The sequence below is a fragment of the Nothobranchius furzeri genome, chromosome 6 (assembly GCF_043380555.1).
Source record: "Nothobranchius furzeri strain GRZ-AD chromosome 6, NfurGRZ-RIMD1, whole genome shotgun sequence".
Lineage (NCBI taxonomy): Eukaryota > Metazoa > Chordata > Actinopteri > Cyprinodontiformes > Nothobranchiidae > Nothobranchius > Nothobranchius furzeri.
Genome location: NC_091746.1, coordinates 24,311,566 through 24,331,436, shown reverse-complemented (window position 1 = coordinate 24,331,436; position 19,871 = coordinate 24,311,566). Strand labels below are relative to the sequence as shown.

Genomic DNA, 19,871 nt, shown 5'->3' with positions numbered 1-19,871 from the left:
ATATTTTTATTACTACTACCACTACTACTACTACTACCACTACTAAATAAAACAATAAAAACAATAATAATAATAATAATAATAATGATAATAATAATAATATTTATAATAATAAAAATAATAAAAATAATAATACGACTACTACTACTACTACTACTACTCTCAAAGCCTTTATAAGACCTTAGATTGATAAATAAGAGTTAAAAAATAGTTGTAGTAACATAAACCCTCTCACTGAAAGAAACTGACAACTCATTGGATAATTTTGGCATACAGACTCATCATTTTAATTTTTAATATACATTTGTACATTTTGTTCATTGTTAACAAAGAGCTGAATGTAAATCTCTCTCTCTCTCTCTCTCTCTCTCTCTCTCTCTCTCTCTCTCTCTCTCTCTCTCTCTCTCTCTGCATATATACATAAAACATAAGTAAAACATAAATACGTTTTGACAAGCTAGTAAAATGTTCTATGGAATTTTTTTAAGCCACAATTAAAATTGAGAGATTTGAGTTATTTTGGGAGCCTGAAGTTCAACTCGTCTGCAAGGCCAACACAGGGGCCATCGGCTGGCACACTGCTGCTAACCACTTAAACATTCTCCCTCTCCTGATAATAACATTTTACTCTCTTTGACGTTGAATGTGCTACTACTAGTTTACCCGTTTAATTATAGATTCACTAGGATAAATACAATAAAGTTTATCCCTCACCAAATAGAATATTTACTAAGAAATCACAATGTAACCATCGAAACATTGCTTGGTATATGTGTTGTGTGTGTGTGTGCGTGCGTGCGTGTGTGTGCGTGCGTGCGTGTGTGTGTGTGTGTGTGCTCTGTTTTCGCCATCCCCAGTGAGTCGTGGTGGATGGCTGCTTATACTGAGCCAGCATCCTCTGGAGGTTTCTTCCTGTTAAAAGGGAGTTTTCCTCTCCACTGTCGCTGCATGCTTGCTTAGTATGAGGATTGCTGTAAAGACTCTGACACTAGTCAGTGACTCGATTCAACCTGCTGGGTTCCTTATATAGGAAACTTGTTACTGATTGGCTTAATGACCTAACCTGTACTGTTTACTGTGTGAAGGTCCTTGAGACGACTCCGGTCCTGATTTGGCGCTTTATAAATAAACCGAATTGAATAGAATTATTAATCAGCAGTAGAGGTAGAGCAGGTCATCCAATCATACGGGGTGTTGGAAGTATGAACCCTGCTCCATCCAAGCTACTTAACCAGGATGCTCTTGAGCATGCAGGGTTGGTACGTCACATATATTATTTCATTTAATCATTGATTTGAACTCACTATCTTTGTGATTTCAGGCATCTTGTGTCATGACCTAATTTTTAAAAGTACTTCCTTCTGTGTGGTAAATTATTTGTTTTCCAAGGATGTGTTTATAGACGGATGTAAAAGTATTCAGTCAGGATTTAATCACCTAGATCTCGGAGTACAGCCTTGTATCTTAATAAAGATTACATTTAGATGTTGCCCAACGTGATTTATTTTTGTTTCACAACAGAAAGTGTCCTCTCTCGGCCTGCTGGGCTACATTAGAAGCAATGGACTTTTACCCACCAGCAGCACTTCCTGGTAGGAAAAGAATGATTGTTTTATGTTAGGGACACGCTCTCACACAGACACTCACAGGCTCGGCTGCATGGACTGCAGACGTTTTTACTGCATTAAATCTTATTAAGGTGAGCAATGTCTTTGTTACTAAATTCATTAGTGGTGGGAAACAAGTTTATGAGAACATGTCAGCGATACAGTTGTGTGTTTTTATTTATTAGAATTTTTTGTCACTTTTCCATTTTGTTGAACTTTCCTGGATTTGTGTGAGAACCACAGAATTGTCTTTGCTGCGACGTCCGTCAGGAACCAAACCTCCTGAATGAATTAATGATGAGTAGAGGTGGATCAGAGAAAGAGATGGAGTTACCCTCGCTTCCCCCCCAACAATAGCTGTCACTCTACCCAAAACCTTTTGACGTGAGACGAGGCGTGTTTGGGTTGGGAGGGCTGAGCAGAACCTCAAACACAACAGATTATTCATCAGATCTTTCCTTGTTCGCTTTTTTAGGACATCATCAAATCTCAACGTTTGAAGAACAAAAGGATCACATTTGAAGGATCTCATGACAAGTTCCAGCAGCGGAGGAGTTTTTAACCCGGCGTACCATGACAGCGAGACGCTGGAAGTGGATAGACGAGATAAAAGGTTTGAGTTCTGCTGAATTATTGTTACCTGAAACGTTGGAACAATTCATCCAAGAATGTTTCATCTTTTTATTACAGCTCTTAGAGGCTGACATCATGCTCCAAATGACTTATGGGAACAGGAGCTTTGGTTTCATCTACGCAGCACTTCAATAGTTTTGTGTTCTTAAAAGAAATCTTTGGAATAAACACTCACACAGCAGCTGAATGAAGGAATATAGATGTTGAAACTTGTCAAATTCATTATTTACATGGGGGGGGGGGGGCAGAATAGGATTAAATCCTTATATGGGAGGGGCCACAGGGGCATTGGCCCCCTGAAGTGCCCCTGTCACTCATCTGTACTTCTTGAAAAGATCTGATTATAGGTGGGTGCAGTTCCATGTACAAACACTAGGGGTGCTGATGAGCCACATAGGAATTTCTAGCGTGAAATCTCGTGTAAAGCCTGGTTTATTCTTCTCCGTGAGCTCTCCAAAAGCGAGAAGCACTCGAGTGTCGGAAAGATTTTTGCATGCGAATTTCTGCGCAGACCTCGGAGTGTTGCAATGCAGTTCTCCGCCAGGACAGTTGAGGGCGTAGCGCTGTTCTGTGGTATCCTGCGACCAGAACACTCGTCTCCCGTCCCCAATAGTGTGTTCACTAATGTGTCTACATATTTCAGTCTTTATAACATCCTTCATTCTCCTCCACCTCTTCATGCGGTCGCCACCTCTAAACCCACTTTTCCCGCCATTTCCGTCCACATTTGCTCCATATTTTGTACTCTTTCAGTCACGGGTGAATAAACGTTCATATATTCGGACTTTTTACGCCATGCGTTCTTCAATCTGCTCCGGGTCTGCCGCTATATATCTGTTTACTTTTAAACGGGGCAACAGCGGTGCTGGTGACGAGCATGCAGGAACCGGCATCCTGACCGATCACAAGCTTGTGGTCTCTGTCACAAAATCCAATTTGAATAAATCATTCGGTCATAAACCATAAATCTTCCGTTTATTCAGAGCAAATTTAATCTGGTTCACCCTTGCAGACCTGCCGGCTCTGCACCCTCCTGTGTGTACAGGCACTGGTGTCTATGCGGCTCAGCACTGCCCCTATCAGTGAGGTGGGGTACTGCCTGCCTCCCCCAGCGCATTTTCACTCCGTGTTCCTTCCTAGCCGCTGTTTGTCACACACGGTCATTATATATAAGTATCAGACAGAATGTCATCATATGAAGCACATGTGGAATAAAACACATTTATAGGCGACATACAGACAGACAGCAGTGAGCATGCACCAACTTCCTGTTTCAGGGAGTGTGTGCGGCACGTCTTTCTTTCTCCTCTCGCTTCTGCATGAATATTTGATCAGGAAACGGGTTTATTCAGCGATTTTGATCATAAAGACGATGAAATCAAACAGAAAACTAATGGACACACTGACTTTCTAATAAATCATTATTAGTATTTTATTTGTGACAATGACAAGGGAGGCAGGGCTTCCCCTGCCTCCTCTGACCGGACATGAATGAGTGCTACTTCTACTACTACTGATACTACTACTCTACTACTCTACTACTACTACTGATACCACTACTACTGCTGATACTACTACCCTACTACTCTACTACTACTACTGATACCACTACTACTACTGATACTACTACCCTACTACTCTACTACTACTACTGATACTACTACTACTACTGATACTACTACCCTACTACTCTACTACTACTACTGATACCACTACTACTGCTGATACTACTACCCTACTACTCTACTACTACTACTGATACCACTACTACTACTGATACTACTACCCTACTACTCTACTACTACTACTGATACTACTACTACTACTGATACTACTACCCTACTACTCTACTACTACTACTGATACTACTACTACTACTGATACTACTACCCTACTACTCTACTACTCTACTACTACTACTACTACTACTCTACTACTACTGATACTACTACTCTCCTACTCTACCACTCTACTACTACTACTACTACTACTACTACTACTACTACTACTACTACTATTACAACAGATACTACTACTCTACTACTCTACTACCACTGCTACTACTACTACGACTACTACTGATACTACTACTCTATTACTCTACTACTACTACTTCTACTACTACTCTACTACTACTACTACTACTACTACTACTACTACTGCTACTACTACTACTGATACTACTACTCTACTACTCTATTACTACTTCTGATACCACTACTCTACTACTCTACTACTACTGATACTACTACTCTTCTACTGTACTACTGTACTACTCTACTACTACTACTACTACTCTACTACTCTACTACTACTGATACTACTACTCTACTACTACTACTACTACTGATACTACTACTCTACTATTCTACTACTACTACTACTACTACTACTACTACTACTACTACTGATACTACTACTCTACTACTCTATTACTACTTCTGATACTACTACTCTACTACTCTACTACTACTGATACTACTACTCTTCTACTGTACTACTCTACTACTCTACTACTACTACTACTACTCTACTACTCTACTACTACTGATACTACTACTCTACTACTCTACTACTACTACTTCTACTGTTACTACTACTCTACTACTACTACTGATACTACTACTGATACTACTACTCTACTACTACTTCTACTGTTACTACTACTCTACTACTCTACTACTACTACTGATACTACTACTACTACTACTACTACTACTACTCTACTACTTTACTACTACTCTACTTCTACTCCTACTACTACTCTACTACTACTACCCTACTACTACTACTCTACTACTACTACTACTACTACTACTACTACTCTACTACTCTACTACTACTACTACTACCCTACTATTACTACTCTACTACTCTACTACTACTACTGATACTACTACTCTACTACTCTACTACTACTACTGATACCACTACTACTGCTGATACTACTACCCTACTACTCTACTACTACTACTGATACCACTACTACTACTGATACTACTACCCTACTACTCTACTACTACTACTGATACTACTACTACTACTGATACTACTACCCTACTACTCTACTACTACTACTGATACTACTACTACTACTGATACTACTACCCTACTACTCTACTACTCTACTACTACTACTACTACTACTACTCTACTACTACTGATACTACTACTCTCCTACTCTACCACTCTACTACTACTACTACTACTACTACTACTACTACTACTACTACTACTACTACTACTACTACTATTACAACAGATACTACTACTCTACTACTCTACTACCACTACTACTACTACTACGACTACTACTGATACTACTACTCTATTACTCTACTACTACTACTTCTACTACTACTCTACTACTACTACTACTACTACTACTACTACTACTGCTACTACTACTACTGATACTACTACTCTACTACTCTATTACTACTTCTGATACTACTACTCTACTACTCTACTACTACTGATACTACTACTCTTCTACTGTACTACTCTACTACTCTACTACTACTACTACTACTCTACTACTCTACTACTACTGATACTACTACTCTACTACTACTACTACTACTGATACTACTACTCTACTATTCTACTACTACTACTACTACTACTACTACTACTACTACTACTACTGACACTACTACTCTACTACTCTATTACTACTTCTGATACTACTACTCTACTACTCTACTACTACTGATACTACTACTCTTCTACTGTACTACTCTACTACTCTACTACTACTACTACTACTCTACTACTCTACTACTACTGATACTACTACTCTACTACTCTACTACTACTACTTCTACTGTTACTACTACTCTACTACTCTACTACTACTACTGATACTACTACTGATACTACTACTGATACTACTACTCTACTACTCTACTACTACTTCTACTGTTACTACTACTCTACTACTCTACTACTACTACTGATACTACTACTACTACTACTACTACTACTACTACTCTACTACTTTACTACTACTCTACTTCTACTCCTACTACTACTCTACTACTACTACCCTACTACTACTACTCTACTACTACTACTACTACTACTACTCTACTACTCTACTACTACTACCCTACTATTACTACTCTACTACTCTACTACTACTACTACTCTACTACTTTACTACTACTGCTCTACTATTCTACTACTACTCCTACTACTACTGCCCTACTACTACTACTACTCTACTACTACTACTACTACTATTACTACTACTACTACTACTACTACTACTACTACTACTACTACTCTACTACTCTACTACTACTACTACTACTACTACTACTACTATTACTACTACTACTAATAATAATAATAACTTCATGCTGTTTTCATTCAGACATCGTCATATTTTCTAGTCCTTCAGTGTGTGCTTCAAAACACTTTTACAGCTTCTTTGTAAATCTGACTAATAAACACGATCAGTTTAAATTCACTTCTTGGGTTAATGACTCTGCTGCTCATTTTATCATGAATACAGATCCTTCAACGGGAATTTCCTTTTTCTCTGACCTCTAGGTCCTGGACCCACCACACTAATCCCTATGCTGGAGAAGATCCAGCTTGGTGGGCTGAGAGAGATGATGCTGAGCCGGGAGCATCGAGTGGAGGCTGGAGGGGGGGAGAAAGCTTCTCCATGGGCCTCTTCAGCACAAGTTCCGGGACGAATTCATGGCAGCATGACGCCAGTGAGTGGATTTACTGTCATCTTCTCCCCTGAACATGGGGGAGACTCTCATCAAAGATCTGTTCAGGTGGAAATGCTTTGAAACCTAAAATCTAACCTGAGAAGGCTCTTTGATGGTCTGATTGGTAGCACTGTAGCTATAGACTGTTAACTCTAAGCTATTGCTTTCAAACTGGCATCATGGCGGAGCCTGGAATCAGGAGGAAAAGAGTAAAGCATGAACTAGCCAACGAGCTAACATCAGAGGGCAGGGCCTACACTCACTGGTTTCAGTTTCAGCCTATCTAAACTAACAAGTAGCGAGCAAAGTACGAATGTTTTCCTTTGCTTCTGAAACGCCGAGTCATGTGTTCATAAAACATGCAAAACATCCAACACCTGTCCGACATCAGGGGTTACCACAGCTGGATTTCCTCCCCAGTTGGGAGAGAAGCGGGAAACTTAGCGTTACTTTAAAACATTCATAGATGACTGATGACTGATAACAGCTTCAGCGTTACGGCTGATGCTGCTTCACATGCTCAGTGTTTCATCGGTCTGTTAAAAGATCTGGAGGCTTTGTTCAGGTCCAGTTTGCAACAGACCATAAAACCAAATGTAAAAATGTTAGCAAACACTCTGATTCATGAGATGTGTGAAGGAGTTATCAGGTAGAAGTTTCGTAGGTAAGTGTTAGCGCAGAACGTCCGTGCTAATTGTGCTGATGGTTAGGGCTAGGGTTTATCAACTTCCTGTAGTAACACAATCCATTTCTGAAACCTGTTCAAATCTGCTTGGAAAGGATGAAGAGCGTGTTGTAATGGCGACTCCTTTAGCTGGTGGTGTTTCATCGAACAGGCCCTGTTGTATCTGTGTTGCTAAGCGACCTCATAGTTGGTGTTTGCTCCTCATCTTCTCTCATCTAAACACTCAGATCCCCACACGCCTGATTCCAGCTCCCACTACCGATCAGCTGCCGGACTTCCCTCTTTGATGACAGGTAGTTAACGAACCCTTTTACTCCATTGTTCTCCATCTGCTCCTTCAACGGCGCTTTACCTTTTACCTTGCTGTGACATCATTGCTGAGTGTAGATAAAAGACAGGCTTGGGTTGGGAATTCATAGATAATCATTAACGGGTCGAGACAAGAAGAACACAGAGAAGGCACAAGGCAAAGAAAATCAAACAGAGGGAAATTCACCTTTGGCTGAAGGGAACAATTAAGCTGAGGACTGCTTTCCTACGGCATATGCTGATGTATTTATTTGATGAACAATGAAAAACTAAAGATTTGTCATTAATGACATTCGTCATCACCACAGCACGAACTGTGATCATCTGTCGGCCATTTTTATTCCACATTCAGAGTTACCAATGAAAAGAAATTATTTCCTGTTTCTTTGGGAAAACATGATTTACATTTGTTTGTTTTTTCCTGACGTTTTCAGTTAAATATAATCAATATTTTAGCTCATTTTTGAAGAAATTTGCTCAAATATTCACAACAGTTTAAGAATCCATTTATTTCTTTGCCACTTAACCATTGATTAATTTATCTGACATTAAAGTCTCAGCTGTTAATTTAAATAGAAAACAAGCCTGACTTTGATGCTCTGGATGTTTTTGACAGATCATGAAGAATCTGTTTCTGAAATTTATTAATAGTAATGATAAATATCGCTGCTCCTCCACATCGAGAGGAGCCAGTTGAGGTGGCTCGGGCATCTGGTCAGGATGCCTCCTGGACACCTCCCTGGTGAGGTTTTCCGGGCATGTCCAACTGGGAAGAGGCCTAAAGGTAGACCCAGGACAAGGTGGAGGGACTATGTCTCTCAGCTGGCCAGGGAACGCCTTGGGATTCCCCCGGAGGAGCTGGCCCAAGTGGCTGGGGAGAGTGAAGTCTGGTATGGCATCAGAATTCCGCCATATCTCGTGCACGCGTATTGTCCACATCGCGGCTGCGAACGGGACTCGCGCGTGCGTGCACGAGATATGGCGGAATTCTGACGCCATAGTCTGGGCCTCTCGACTTTGGCTACTGCCCCCGTGACCCGACTCCGGATAAGTGGATGAAATTGGATGGATGGATGGATATTGAGGTTGCGTTCGGTCACCCTCTTTAGCGACATTACCATAGCAACGATGCATTTGGCTCAGTAATTTGTCCATGCTATTAGCTTCAATAATCATAAACAAAGACAACATCAAAACATAACAAAGCTCTAAATCTGCACGACGTTCTGCATATTGTGTGTTTCCTACGCTGCTTTTGCCTTGAATGAGTTTCCCAGTTGTGTGTTTTTCATTTCCAACCATTTTTGCACAATCAAATTACGTGTCGGTGAATCACACAAAAAAATGCAAACGCCCCAAAACAGTTTCTTTCCCTCGGCGGTCGGACGCATGAATGACATCCCAGAACGGCTCATTGCAGTGGCTTGGTTCCAGTCACCTGACCCCGTGTTGCGTTTGCACCTGAACTGATCTGCTCTGACCTACACTGTCTTATATGTAGATGCTGCTTCCCTAATTATTGTCTCACTATATTAGTATTATTTTCATGGGTTTATTTCTTAATTCTAATTTTTGCTTTTAAGTTATCCTTTCTTGCACCGAGTACCGCAGCAATGTCCTAATGTTGGGATTCTCGCATTGCAACAAAACCCTTCTCATTCTGATCTGAAAACCTTTGTGCTCCTGCAGGAGGCATGACAATGAGGTGGAGAGGAATGGCCATGAGAGGGATGAGCATGTTTCCCAACGCTGATCCGACCCATGCAGCTTTAGCAGAGGATGCCATCAGGAGTGAAGTGGAAAATGGTACGCTCCCATCGTTGGTGTTCCATTTCATGCAGTGTGAAGGAGTGCGACCTGATATGCAGGTTGGATGGTGGTGTTCTTGGAAAGATAAGCTTGTCTTGTTTCACGTCTGACAGAGGAGCAAAACCTCATCAAGGAGCTCATCGCTCTGTCGGCAGGAGAGCAAACCCGCAAAATTCAGGAGCTTCCGCAGAGTTTTGGGGAGAAGAAAAACATCAGGTGGGACGTGAAACAGGGTTCTTTTCAAACATCCATGTTTTTTTTAAGTAAAAGTTATTTGTTTACCTGACATGTTTCAGCTAGTAGCTCTAGCCATCATCAGAGATCGCCGGTGATGGTGGCGTCACTTCCTTTTATCCACGGGCAGCAGAGGACGGTGCCGCCCTCTACTGCCCGTGTCCTCCTTGCTTGACCATGAACAGACAATGGAACACTGGATCACTCATGGGGCCGTGCCATCAGGAGGATGCGGGCAGTAGAGGGCGACACCGTCCTCTGCTGCCTGTGGATAAAAGGAAGTGACGCCACCATAATCCATCCATCTGTCCATCCATCCATCCATCCATCATCCACCCACTCATCCTACCATCCACCCACCCATCCATCCATCCATCCATCCATCCTATCATCCACCCATCCACCCACCCACCCATCCATCCATCCATCCATCCATCCATCCATCCATCCATCCACCCTACCATCCACCCATCCACCCATCCACCCATCCATCCATCCATTCATCCATCCATCCATCTTTCCACCCGCCCATCCTACCATCCACCCATCCATCCATCCATCCTACCATCCACCCACCCATCCATCCACCCACCCATCCATCCATCCATCCATCCATCCATCCATTCATCCACCCATCCACCCATCCATCCTTCCATCCATCCACCCATCCTACCATCCACCCATCCATCCATCCATCCACCCATCCATCCATCCATCCACCCACCCATCCTACCATCCATCCATCCATCCATCCATCCACCCATCCACCCATCCATCCTTCCATCCATCCACCCATCCTACCATCCACCCACCCATCCATCCACCCATCCATCCATCCATCCATCCATCCATCCATCCACCCACCCACCCACCCATCCTACCATCCACCCATCCTACCATCCACCCACCCATCCATCCTATCATCCATCCATCCATCCACCCATCCTACCATCCACCCATCCTACCATCCACCCACCCATCCATCCTATCATCCATCCATCCACCCACCCATCCTACCATCCACCCATCCATCCATCCATCCATCCATCCATCCATCCATCCATCCACCCATCCTACCATCCATCCTTTGAAATGGTTGTGAAATGTAAAAGGTGAATATTCTTATACTACAACCGTATCTTTACAGGAGACAAGTTATGGCATTCAAGTCTTCCACAAACTCCCACCATTTCTTGTGTTGTACAGATTGCTGTAGAAACATGTCCCTGGTGAGTGGTTTGTCTCAACAATAAACTGCTTTTGGGATTATGTTTGAGATTGACTTGTGTGAATACACATGACAAGTTGCTCTCTCAGTCTTTTCGAAGGTGCGGTAACGGTATAAAATCAGCGAGGCAGACCCTGAAACTGTGGCGAGGCATCATGAAGGAGATCGGGGGCAGATTTGGCTCCAGCGTCCTCACCTACTTCTTGTTCCTCAAGTGGCTTCTCATGTTCAACATCTTCTCCTTCCTGGTCAACTTTGGTTTCATCACCATCCCGCTGCTCGTTCATGACCTTTCAGCCAACATTCCTTCAAACGTGAGCTTTAGAGGACTGGAGCTGCTGACCGGGGCTGTAAGTGGAGAACACCACACCACATATCTGCAGCTTCATGCACGTCTGCATCCAAGTAACATGAAGTTTGACCTTTTTAGGGTTACTTCAACTATACTGTCATGTACTATGGAGGCTACAGCAACGAAACTCTCCATGGTCTGGTGGATTATAACATGCAGCTCGCTTATTTCTTCACCATTGCGGTCTATATGGTGCTTTGTGGAATTGTGCTCATTTTCAGGTTTGTTCCTTGAACTTTTGGGGGAATTCCCTTCTTGTTTTCCCTTTTGGCCACAATCATTTTACTGGGTGAATCTCATTTGTTGCAGCATGGCGAGCTCATTCAAGAAAAACTACGTGCTTTCAGACCCGGCTTCAAGCAGAGCATGGCAGCTCCTGTGTAGCTGGGATTTTAGTCTAACCAATGAGAGGGCAGTAAGACAGCGCAAGAATAACCTCCGCGTCCAACTCAAGGTGATTGTTTTTGTTGTTAAAACTCATCAAGTACAAGTGGACGTACGTTCATGTTGTTTGTTCTCTTGCTGCTTTCCCAGGAGTCATTATCGGAAAGAGCCGAGAAGGAGTCCATTACACTTTCCAAAGAGCTGAAACAAGTTGGGATTCACGTTGGTTCCTGGTTTCTCTCCACCTGTCTGGCTGTTGGCTGTGGCGCCAGCATCTTCTACCTCTGCCAGTACGGGGAAGAGGTACACGGGTCAACATCAATTCATACTGAATTACACTCTCTCATCCTCTATACCACATTTTCCTCGGTAGGCTCGCGGGGAGCTGGAGCCTAATGGGCTCGATACACGGGAGGCGACCTGCGGCAGCGGCCAGCAGCAAAGCCGTTGACGCGTTCTGTTCCATGGCGAAATCGAATCTTCCGTTGTTTTGATTGGCTGTGCCAGGTTGGAGGGAATTAAGGTTATTTAAGCGGTTCAGAGTTAAAAAAAAAAGTGGTAGATACGTTTCACAAGGTGCTGCCAGAGTTATGTGAAATCTTACTTCTCATTTTACTATATAAAACATAGTAATAATCAACTTCTCCTCCATGTTCGCTCGGAGATGTATGGAGCATCCTGTCCGCTCATTGGTCAGTGAATGAAACCTCCGTTGATTGGTCCTCGACCCAGCGACAGCGATGAAAAGTTGAAAATATTTTAGTTTTCTGGGATCGCGTTGCTGGGGAGTGCAAAACTTCACACGCACGTTTTCGTTTTGCTTAGTAGGAGGGAGACCCGCGATTATCACTTTGTTGCCCATGTCTCATTGAAAATGAATGGAGGAGATGCTATGTCGCCTCCCGTGTGTCAAGCCCATCTCCAGCAGTCATCAGGCAAGAAACAGGGGACAGGTCTCCAGTCCATCACAGGGACACATTTAGACAATCAGTGACACACACGGGGTGACAGAGGAGTTACTCAATAACCGGAGGGTTGCATGTTCATCTCCCACTCAGTCTTTTGCAGATGTGCTTTTGGGCAAGACTCTTCACCCTCCTTACCTGCTGGTGGTGGTCAGGGTCAGTGTGAATAGATGAATGAGTGGTGTGTTATAAAGCGCCTTGGGGAATGTAGACCCGTAGAAGGGACTATACAAATACAGGTCACTCACTCATTCACACCTAGCGGCGATCTATCTCTAAATAACCTGACCTTGTTATTGGTTTGTGGGAGCAAGATGGAGTACCTGGAGAAAACCACACATGCACGGGGAGAACATGCTAACTCTGCGCAGGAAGGTTACAGGTGGGACTTGAACAGGCAACCTTCTTGCAAGAGTCCCACCATGCAGTCTTGTTGTCTGTTGAGTTAGCAAAAAGCCATTTAGCTCCTGTATTTGCACAGCTGTGGCTCATTTGCCAGTATGTACATAATACTTTATGGCATGTTATAGTATTTGGTTTCATCAGGCCGTGTCGTGAACCTACAGGAAGCAGCAGCACTCAGGTGTAGATGTTTGCCACTGAGAGCTGTAATCTGGGTTTGCTGTTATCTTTACAGCAGGCGATGGACACGGCACCATGGTCTCTGCTCCAGGAAGCAGAAACTCTCCTCGTTCCCTTTGTAGTGTCCTTGATGAACATTGTCATCCCGCTCTTCTTCTCCCTCTTCAACAAGTTCGAGCGGTACTCCACCCACCGCAGGCAGATTTATGCCTTACTCATCAGGTGAGATATCAGGGCTCCAGCTGACGGGCTTGAGGCTCTTTGCCACCATTCAGCTAAAAATACTTAAACAACCGCATCGCCTCAGAAGATGTCTAGATACATCTGAGCTACCTCTGTCAATATTCCTGAATGTCCTCTTCTATTATTACAACAGGAACGTGCTGCTCAGGATGTCCATTCTTGGTGTTTTGTGTTACCATTGGATGAACGTGGTGCCTCAGAAGTATTCGGTAGTTTCTTATTTATTTACTCAGACCAACCCTTATTACCTGTTTTAATAGGACTTCATCCCTAACTGTTTTCCCGTCTCAGTGTTGGGAGCCCATGGTGGGACAGGCCTTATACCGACTGGTCATCATCGATTTCCTTTTTCTCATGTTGGGGTCCTTCTTCGGAGAGTTTCTCAGCAAGTGAGTCCATCTGTTCCAGTTGAAACCGAAACATCAAAAGTTGACTTCAGATGTTAATCAGACTGTTTTTATTTCAAAACAGCGTGATTGGAACCAAACTACAACCTCGGCTCGGTGTGCCGGAGTTCGACGTTGCCAGGAATGTCCTCGAACTCGTCTACGCCCAAACGCTGGCCTGGTAAACGCTCGGTCTTTGTTTAGGCTTTTAAAGTGTCTTTTCTGCCAATTTAAAACTGACCGTTTCTGTGTTGGTAGGATTGGGATCTACTTTTCTCCTCTGCTCCCTGCCATCCAGATGCTAAAATTCTTCATCCTGTTTTACATTAAAAAGGTAAACCTTGTTTTATTGGTCAGAAGTCTTGACCTCCCCTGTAGGACACCCTACATCCTTTTGTGCTCTGCCACGTGTGGCTCTACTGCCTCTATAAACACGCCAAACATGAAGGTTGCAGGTTCGATCCCGGCTTCGACCAGAGAATGCTGCTGTTGTGTCCTTGGGCAAGACACTAAACCCACATTCCTGCTGGTGGTGGTCGGGAGGGTCAGTGGTGCTTCTGTCAGCGCGCCCCAGGGTAGCTGTGGCTACATTGTAGCTCAACACCACCAGCGTGTGAATGACTGTATTGTAAAGCACCTTGGGGGGTTGTAGAACCCTAAGTAGGCACTCTACAAATACAGAGCATTTACCATTTGTGATGTCACATAAGAGGAAATTAGAACAGAGCCACCTCTAATGTGCAGGAGGAGCAGCGGCTCTACTCCAAGCCCCTCCTGGATCCTGGTGCTTCTTGGCTAGGGGATAGATAGGCGTGGCCAGATCCAGTTTGTTTTCCTAAAGTGACAAAGCCCTGAAACGGCTCATTCTGGAAGGCACTGAAACTGACAAGAATAAAACAGCTGAAATCACTTCATGAGAGGGATTCAGTACAAATAGAATAGAATCAACTTTATTGATCCCACAGAGGGGAATTTCAATTGTTACAGCAGTACCAACACTTAAGAGAATAATTTGAAGAAAAAATAATAACAACGGTACAAGTACACACGTAGGCAGTAAGCTAGTATCGTTACCTTCGACCTCTAAAAAAAAAACACAAATAAAAAGTGAAAAATTTCCAGAACTATGCAGCAAACTGAGGAACACAGAGATACTATGTAAGTCTAGTATTGCACAGGTATTTAACAACTACTGAGTATTGCCAAAGGCCGTCTTGAACATGAACACAAAACTTTTATAACTTAAGAGAAAAAGACATAATTCGTCTCTGTAAAACCGGCCGATACCACGCCAGAGCTGCTCCAGAGACTCTGGGGCTCAGGTTACGCTAACTGTTCCCTTTAGCCAATAAGTCATTAAAATCCTTTCACTACAAAGCTCAAGAAAAGGCAGCTGGCTGGGGCTTCAGACTTATGAGGCATTTATTTGCACGAGGTCTGTCGGTGTGGGGAAAGGAGATGATGTAATTGGATCCACTTTGGATTCGGTTCTGCCGAGTGACCTTTACAGCCACAACCCTGTGACGTTCTCTATTGTGGTCTGAAATCTCTTGTCAGAATGAACAGCTTTTGGCTATAACGGAGTGAAAAATGACGTTTGCACGAGTGTGGATAGGCTTTCCCATGTGTTTACTTTTGCCTTGCCTCAGGTCAGCCTGACCCGGAACTGTCAGCCTCCTCGGCGGTCAGGAAGAGCGGCTCAGATGCAAACCATCTTCATCTTTCTCCTCTTCTTCCCTTTCTTTGTGGGAGCTCTGTCGATCGTTGCGTACACTGCGTGGAGGTAAGGTCAGAGTGGACGGCTTTGGGATTTTTAACAGCTTGGTTTCTGTCCTAGTTTGACATGTTTGGCTTGTTTTTCCACCTCAGTCTGACTCCATCAGAGCAGTGTGGGCCTTTCCAGGGACTCAACAACACTTTCAGTGTGGTCAGCATCTGGATACACGACCTGGAAGCCATTCCTACTTCTGACTGGGTAGTGTGGATCTACCAAAACGTCATCAGGAGCGAGCTCTTCTACTTTCTTCTCACGCTCATCATCATGTGAGAACATTTAGAGTGCTAACAAATCCTTCCTCATTCATGAAGCTGCCTCTGCAGTCACATTCCCAACCTCCTGTTCAACAACAGGGACCTGGGGGATTAGCTTTGGGAAGGGGGTGGGTGTGTGATGGGCGGGGCTGGGCCTCTGTCCCAAGACTTCATTAGTCCTGCACAAACACACGGAGAGACAGATGCTTTTTATTCATTCTTTTGTCTGATTTTCAGTTATTCTATCTCTTAATTCCATAAATAAATAAATAAACAAACAAATAAATATATAAATAAAAATGGCCTGTATTTCATATAGCACCTTCTAGAGTCCTGGAACCCCCCAAGGCACTTTACAACACAATAAGTCATTCATCCATTCACAACCTGGTGGTGATGAGCTACATTGTAGCCCTGGGGCGCTCTGTCATACACAGGCGCCACCGGTCCCACCGACCACCATCAGCAGGCAAACAAACAAACAAACAAACAAATAATTGTCCACACCATGGTTTCTGCTGCACACCTGAGTCGTTGTCTCGTGTCATGACTTCTTTCTCTCCAGAGCCATCATCTACATCTTCTGGCAGCTCACTCAGGGCCGCAAGGAGCTCATTAATCTTCTCAGACAGCGGATTATTAACGTGAGTTTATTCTAATCCACACAGATTTGACACTTTGTCCACATCACAGTTCGTTTTGAGTGAATCTGTTTGCATTTCCACCAGGAGGGGAAAGACAAGTCCTTTTTGCTGGAGAAGCTTCAAAACCTCCAGAAGTCTCAGCCTGCTGTTGCTCCCAGCCAGAAGAAAATAAAAGTGGTACGCGTTGAAAAGCAACAAATCCACTAAATCCACTGGTTCTTTACTCACGACATTCATTTCCTCTTCAGCACTCAGGGCGGCGTTCAGCTGATCGCTCCTCTGGAAGTCAGTCCAACTCCAACGCCGTGGTTCAGGTTTTACTCGCCCGCCAGCAGCTTGAGGAAGAGGACAGACGCAGCGCTAGTGGCGTGTCTGTTCCCTCTGACATCTCCACCTCCGGTGCCCTGATGCAGGCCATGGTGGCTCGCCACAGAGCTGAGAGGCAGACGCCTGAGGAGCACTCTTCATCACCCAGCCCTCTTGAGCAGGCCATGGCGGCCAGGCAGAAGGCTCAGGACGAATACTGGACGGTCACTGACGCTGATGACATAAACTCACCTAACAGACCTCCGGTCACGCACGCCAGACTGAGAGAGGAGGAGGGACAGGACGGCTCATCTAACCCGTCGTCGCCAGCGTCAAGTGTTGTCATTCAAGTCATGCAAGCAAGACAGAGAGCAGAGGAAGAGGAGAGGATTCAGTGGGCTCCTGCTCCGGTGCAAAACTCAGCCTCCCCTAGTTCCAGCGCTCTCATCCAGGCCATGTTGGCACGGCAACAGGCCCAGAACGAATACGATGATGGCTACTGAGTTAAACAGAAGACAGAAATGAAGCAACGAGAGAGAGCGGGCTCACTTCTTTAGGTTTCTTTCACAAAAGTATTATGTTTTATGTTAAGTTGGTGTAAAAATGAACATGATAAATGACCCGCCCTTGTATGGTGCCTTTCAGAGCCAGAGGACTCCAAAGCGCTTTACTCTAGACTTGATGTTGTGCCATTTGAAATGCGGTTAACACAAGTAGTTATGGTTGGCCTGTTTTGCACAGCAGTCCTCTGAAACACTGTTTGTCCAAAGATGTTCAGCAACAGGACAAAAGTGTGGGACTAAACATGGAGGCAGCTATTATATCATCTTTGTAAAATGTAGAAATAGGTAAAACATTAGACAGTAATGAAAACAAAACTTTTGTTAATAACAGAAAATGTTTGTTGCTTTCCACAGACTTCCAACCACAGTGAGTTTCATTTACAGCATTTTCTTCTGTCAAGCTTTGATTTTAACATTCTAGTGACTTTTTCCTGTAGTTATTTATAGAAGAAGAAGCAGAAGAAGGGATTGTTATTATAGTGCATTTCTAGATAAAATTTGCTTCGAAAAAGCATTTGTAGAAAAGATTTTCTCTCATTATAGTGAATGAAATTGTTAGTAGATGTGTCTGTTGAGGGAAATTATTAAAAAAAAACTATTTTTAATAAATTTTACCTCCATCATTAAAAAATAACACTTTCTTAATATTGTTAAAGGTTGAATATGGAACAGTTAAATCAAAAGCTATTTTTAATCAGTACCGCCACGGAGCGTTTAGAGGTTTTCATAATGAAGTATTTCCTTTAAAAGCTGTATTTTAATTAAAAAAAGAGAAATATTTATTTTGACGGGCAACACTGGGTTCATGTTTACATCTACCAGCCAATAGAGGGCACCATTGCAGGTTGCCAAATACAATAAACAGCAAGGCTGGCACTGTAGAGAATGGCAAACTTGGCAATTCAAGCAGCTGCTTCTGAGCCCAGAAGATGTTCCAGTGGTAAATACTGTTGTAAAATTAGCTTATTAGTAGAAATAGTCTTAACCTGTACAACATGGTGCTGGCTGGTCTCTTCACATATCGCCAGGAAACCTGTGGTCAGATTTGATTACTGCAGTCCATTTTTCTAACCATAGGCCCTATCAAATAAGAAAGTTTTAAGCCCAGTCTTAAAAGTAGACAAGGTGTCTGCCTCACGGACTAAGACTGGGAGCTGGCTCCACAAGAGAGGAGCCTGTCAACTAAAAGATCTTCCTCCCATCCTAATTTTAGATATTCTGGGAACCACCAGTAAACCTGCAGTCTGAGAGCGAAGTGCTCGGTTAGGAATGTATGGAACAATCAGGTCACTGATGTATGATGGAGCTTGATTATTAAGAGCTTTATATGTGAGAAGGAGGATGTTAAAATCTATTCTGAATTTAGCAGGCAGCCAATGTAGGGAAGCTAAGACAGGAGAGATATGATCTCTCTTTTTAATTCTCATCAGAACTCTAGCTGCAGCATTTTGGACAAGCTGAAGACTTTTAACTACGTTCTGTGGACTTCCTGAGAGTAATGAATTACAGTAATCCAGTCTTGACGGATGGCACAGGAGTTAAGTGCTCGCCCCATAATTGGAAGGTTGCAGGTTCGAGCCCCGCTCAGTCTGTCACTATCGTTGTGTCCTTGGGCAAGACACTTAACCCACGTTGCCTGCTGGTGGTGGTCGGAGGGACCGGTGGCACCAGTGCTCGGCAGCCTCGCCTCTTGTCAGTGCGCCCCAGGGCAGCTGTGGCTACATTGTAGCTCATCCCCACCAGTTTGTGAATGTGTGTGTGAATGGGTGAATGACTGATTTTGTTGTTAAGCGCCTTGAGGGGTTCCAGGACTCTAGAAGGCACTATGTCAAATACAGGCCATTTACCATTTGATGTAATAAATGCATGAACTAGTTTTTCAGCATCACTCCTGGAAAGGATTGTTCTAATCTTAGCAATATTCCGAAGGTGGAAAAAGGAAATCCACAAACCTGTTTAAGCTGGGATTTGAATGACATGTCCTGGTCAAAGATAATACCTTACTTTGTTCTCGGAGACTAATTTAATGCCATTCAGGTCAGGTGATTGACTAAGCAGTTTCCTTTTCTGAATTTCGGGCCCAAAGATGAGAACTTTAGTCTAGTCTGGATGTAAAAGCAAAAAGTTTAGAGTCATCCAATTTTTTATGTCTTCAAGACAAGCCTGTAATCTAACTAACCGAT

At 43.4% G+C, this 19,871-nt stretch overlaps 1 protein-coding gene across 3 annotated transcripts; it reads left to right on the top strand.

The window, feature by feature from the left end:
• The first annotated feature begins 1,423 nt into the window (after positions 1 to 1,423).
• On the top strand, positions 1,424 to 18,319 carry tmc5 (transmembrane channel like 5). Of its 3 annotated transcripts, XM_015970761.3 has the most exons (21): positions 1,424 to 1,699; positions 2,083 to 2,220; positions 6,798 to 6,967; positions 7,880 to 7,945; positions 9,651 to 9,767; positions 9,884 to 9,986; positions 11,152 to 11,233; positions 11,322 to 11,582; positions 11,663 to 11,805; positions 11,894 to 12,038; positions 12,119 to 12,271; positions 13,571 to 13,737; positions 13,892 to 13,967; positions 14,050 to 14,147; positions 14,230 to 14,325; positions 14,403 to 14,478; positions 15,794 to 15,927; positions 16,014 to 16,187; positions 16,741 to 16,819; positions 16,904 to 16,996; positions 17,068 to 18,319. In XM_015970761.3, exons 2-21 carry the CDS (start codon positions 2,138 to 2,140, stop codon positions 17,626 to 17,628), a joined length of 2,877 nt encoding a protein of 958 aa, XP_015826247.3. In that variant the 5' UTR covers positions 1,424 to 1,699; positions 2,083 to 2,137; the 3' UTR covers positions 17,629 to 18,319. The 3 variants fall into 3 exon arrangements, with proteins under 3 accessions (XP_015826247.3, XP_015826268.3, XP_054599942.2); XM_015970782.3 differs by lacking the exon at positions 7,880 to 7,945; XM_054743967.2 differs by lacking the exon at positions 13,892 to 13,967 and having other exon boundaries at positions 14,019 to 14,147.
• Positions 18,320 to 19,871: the final 1,552 nt, after the last annotated feature.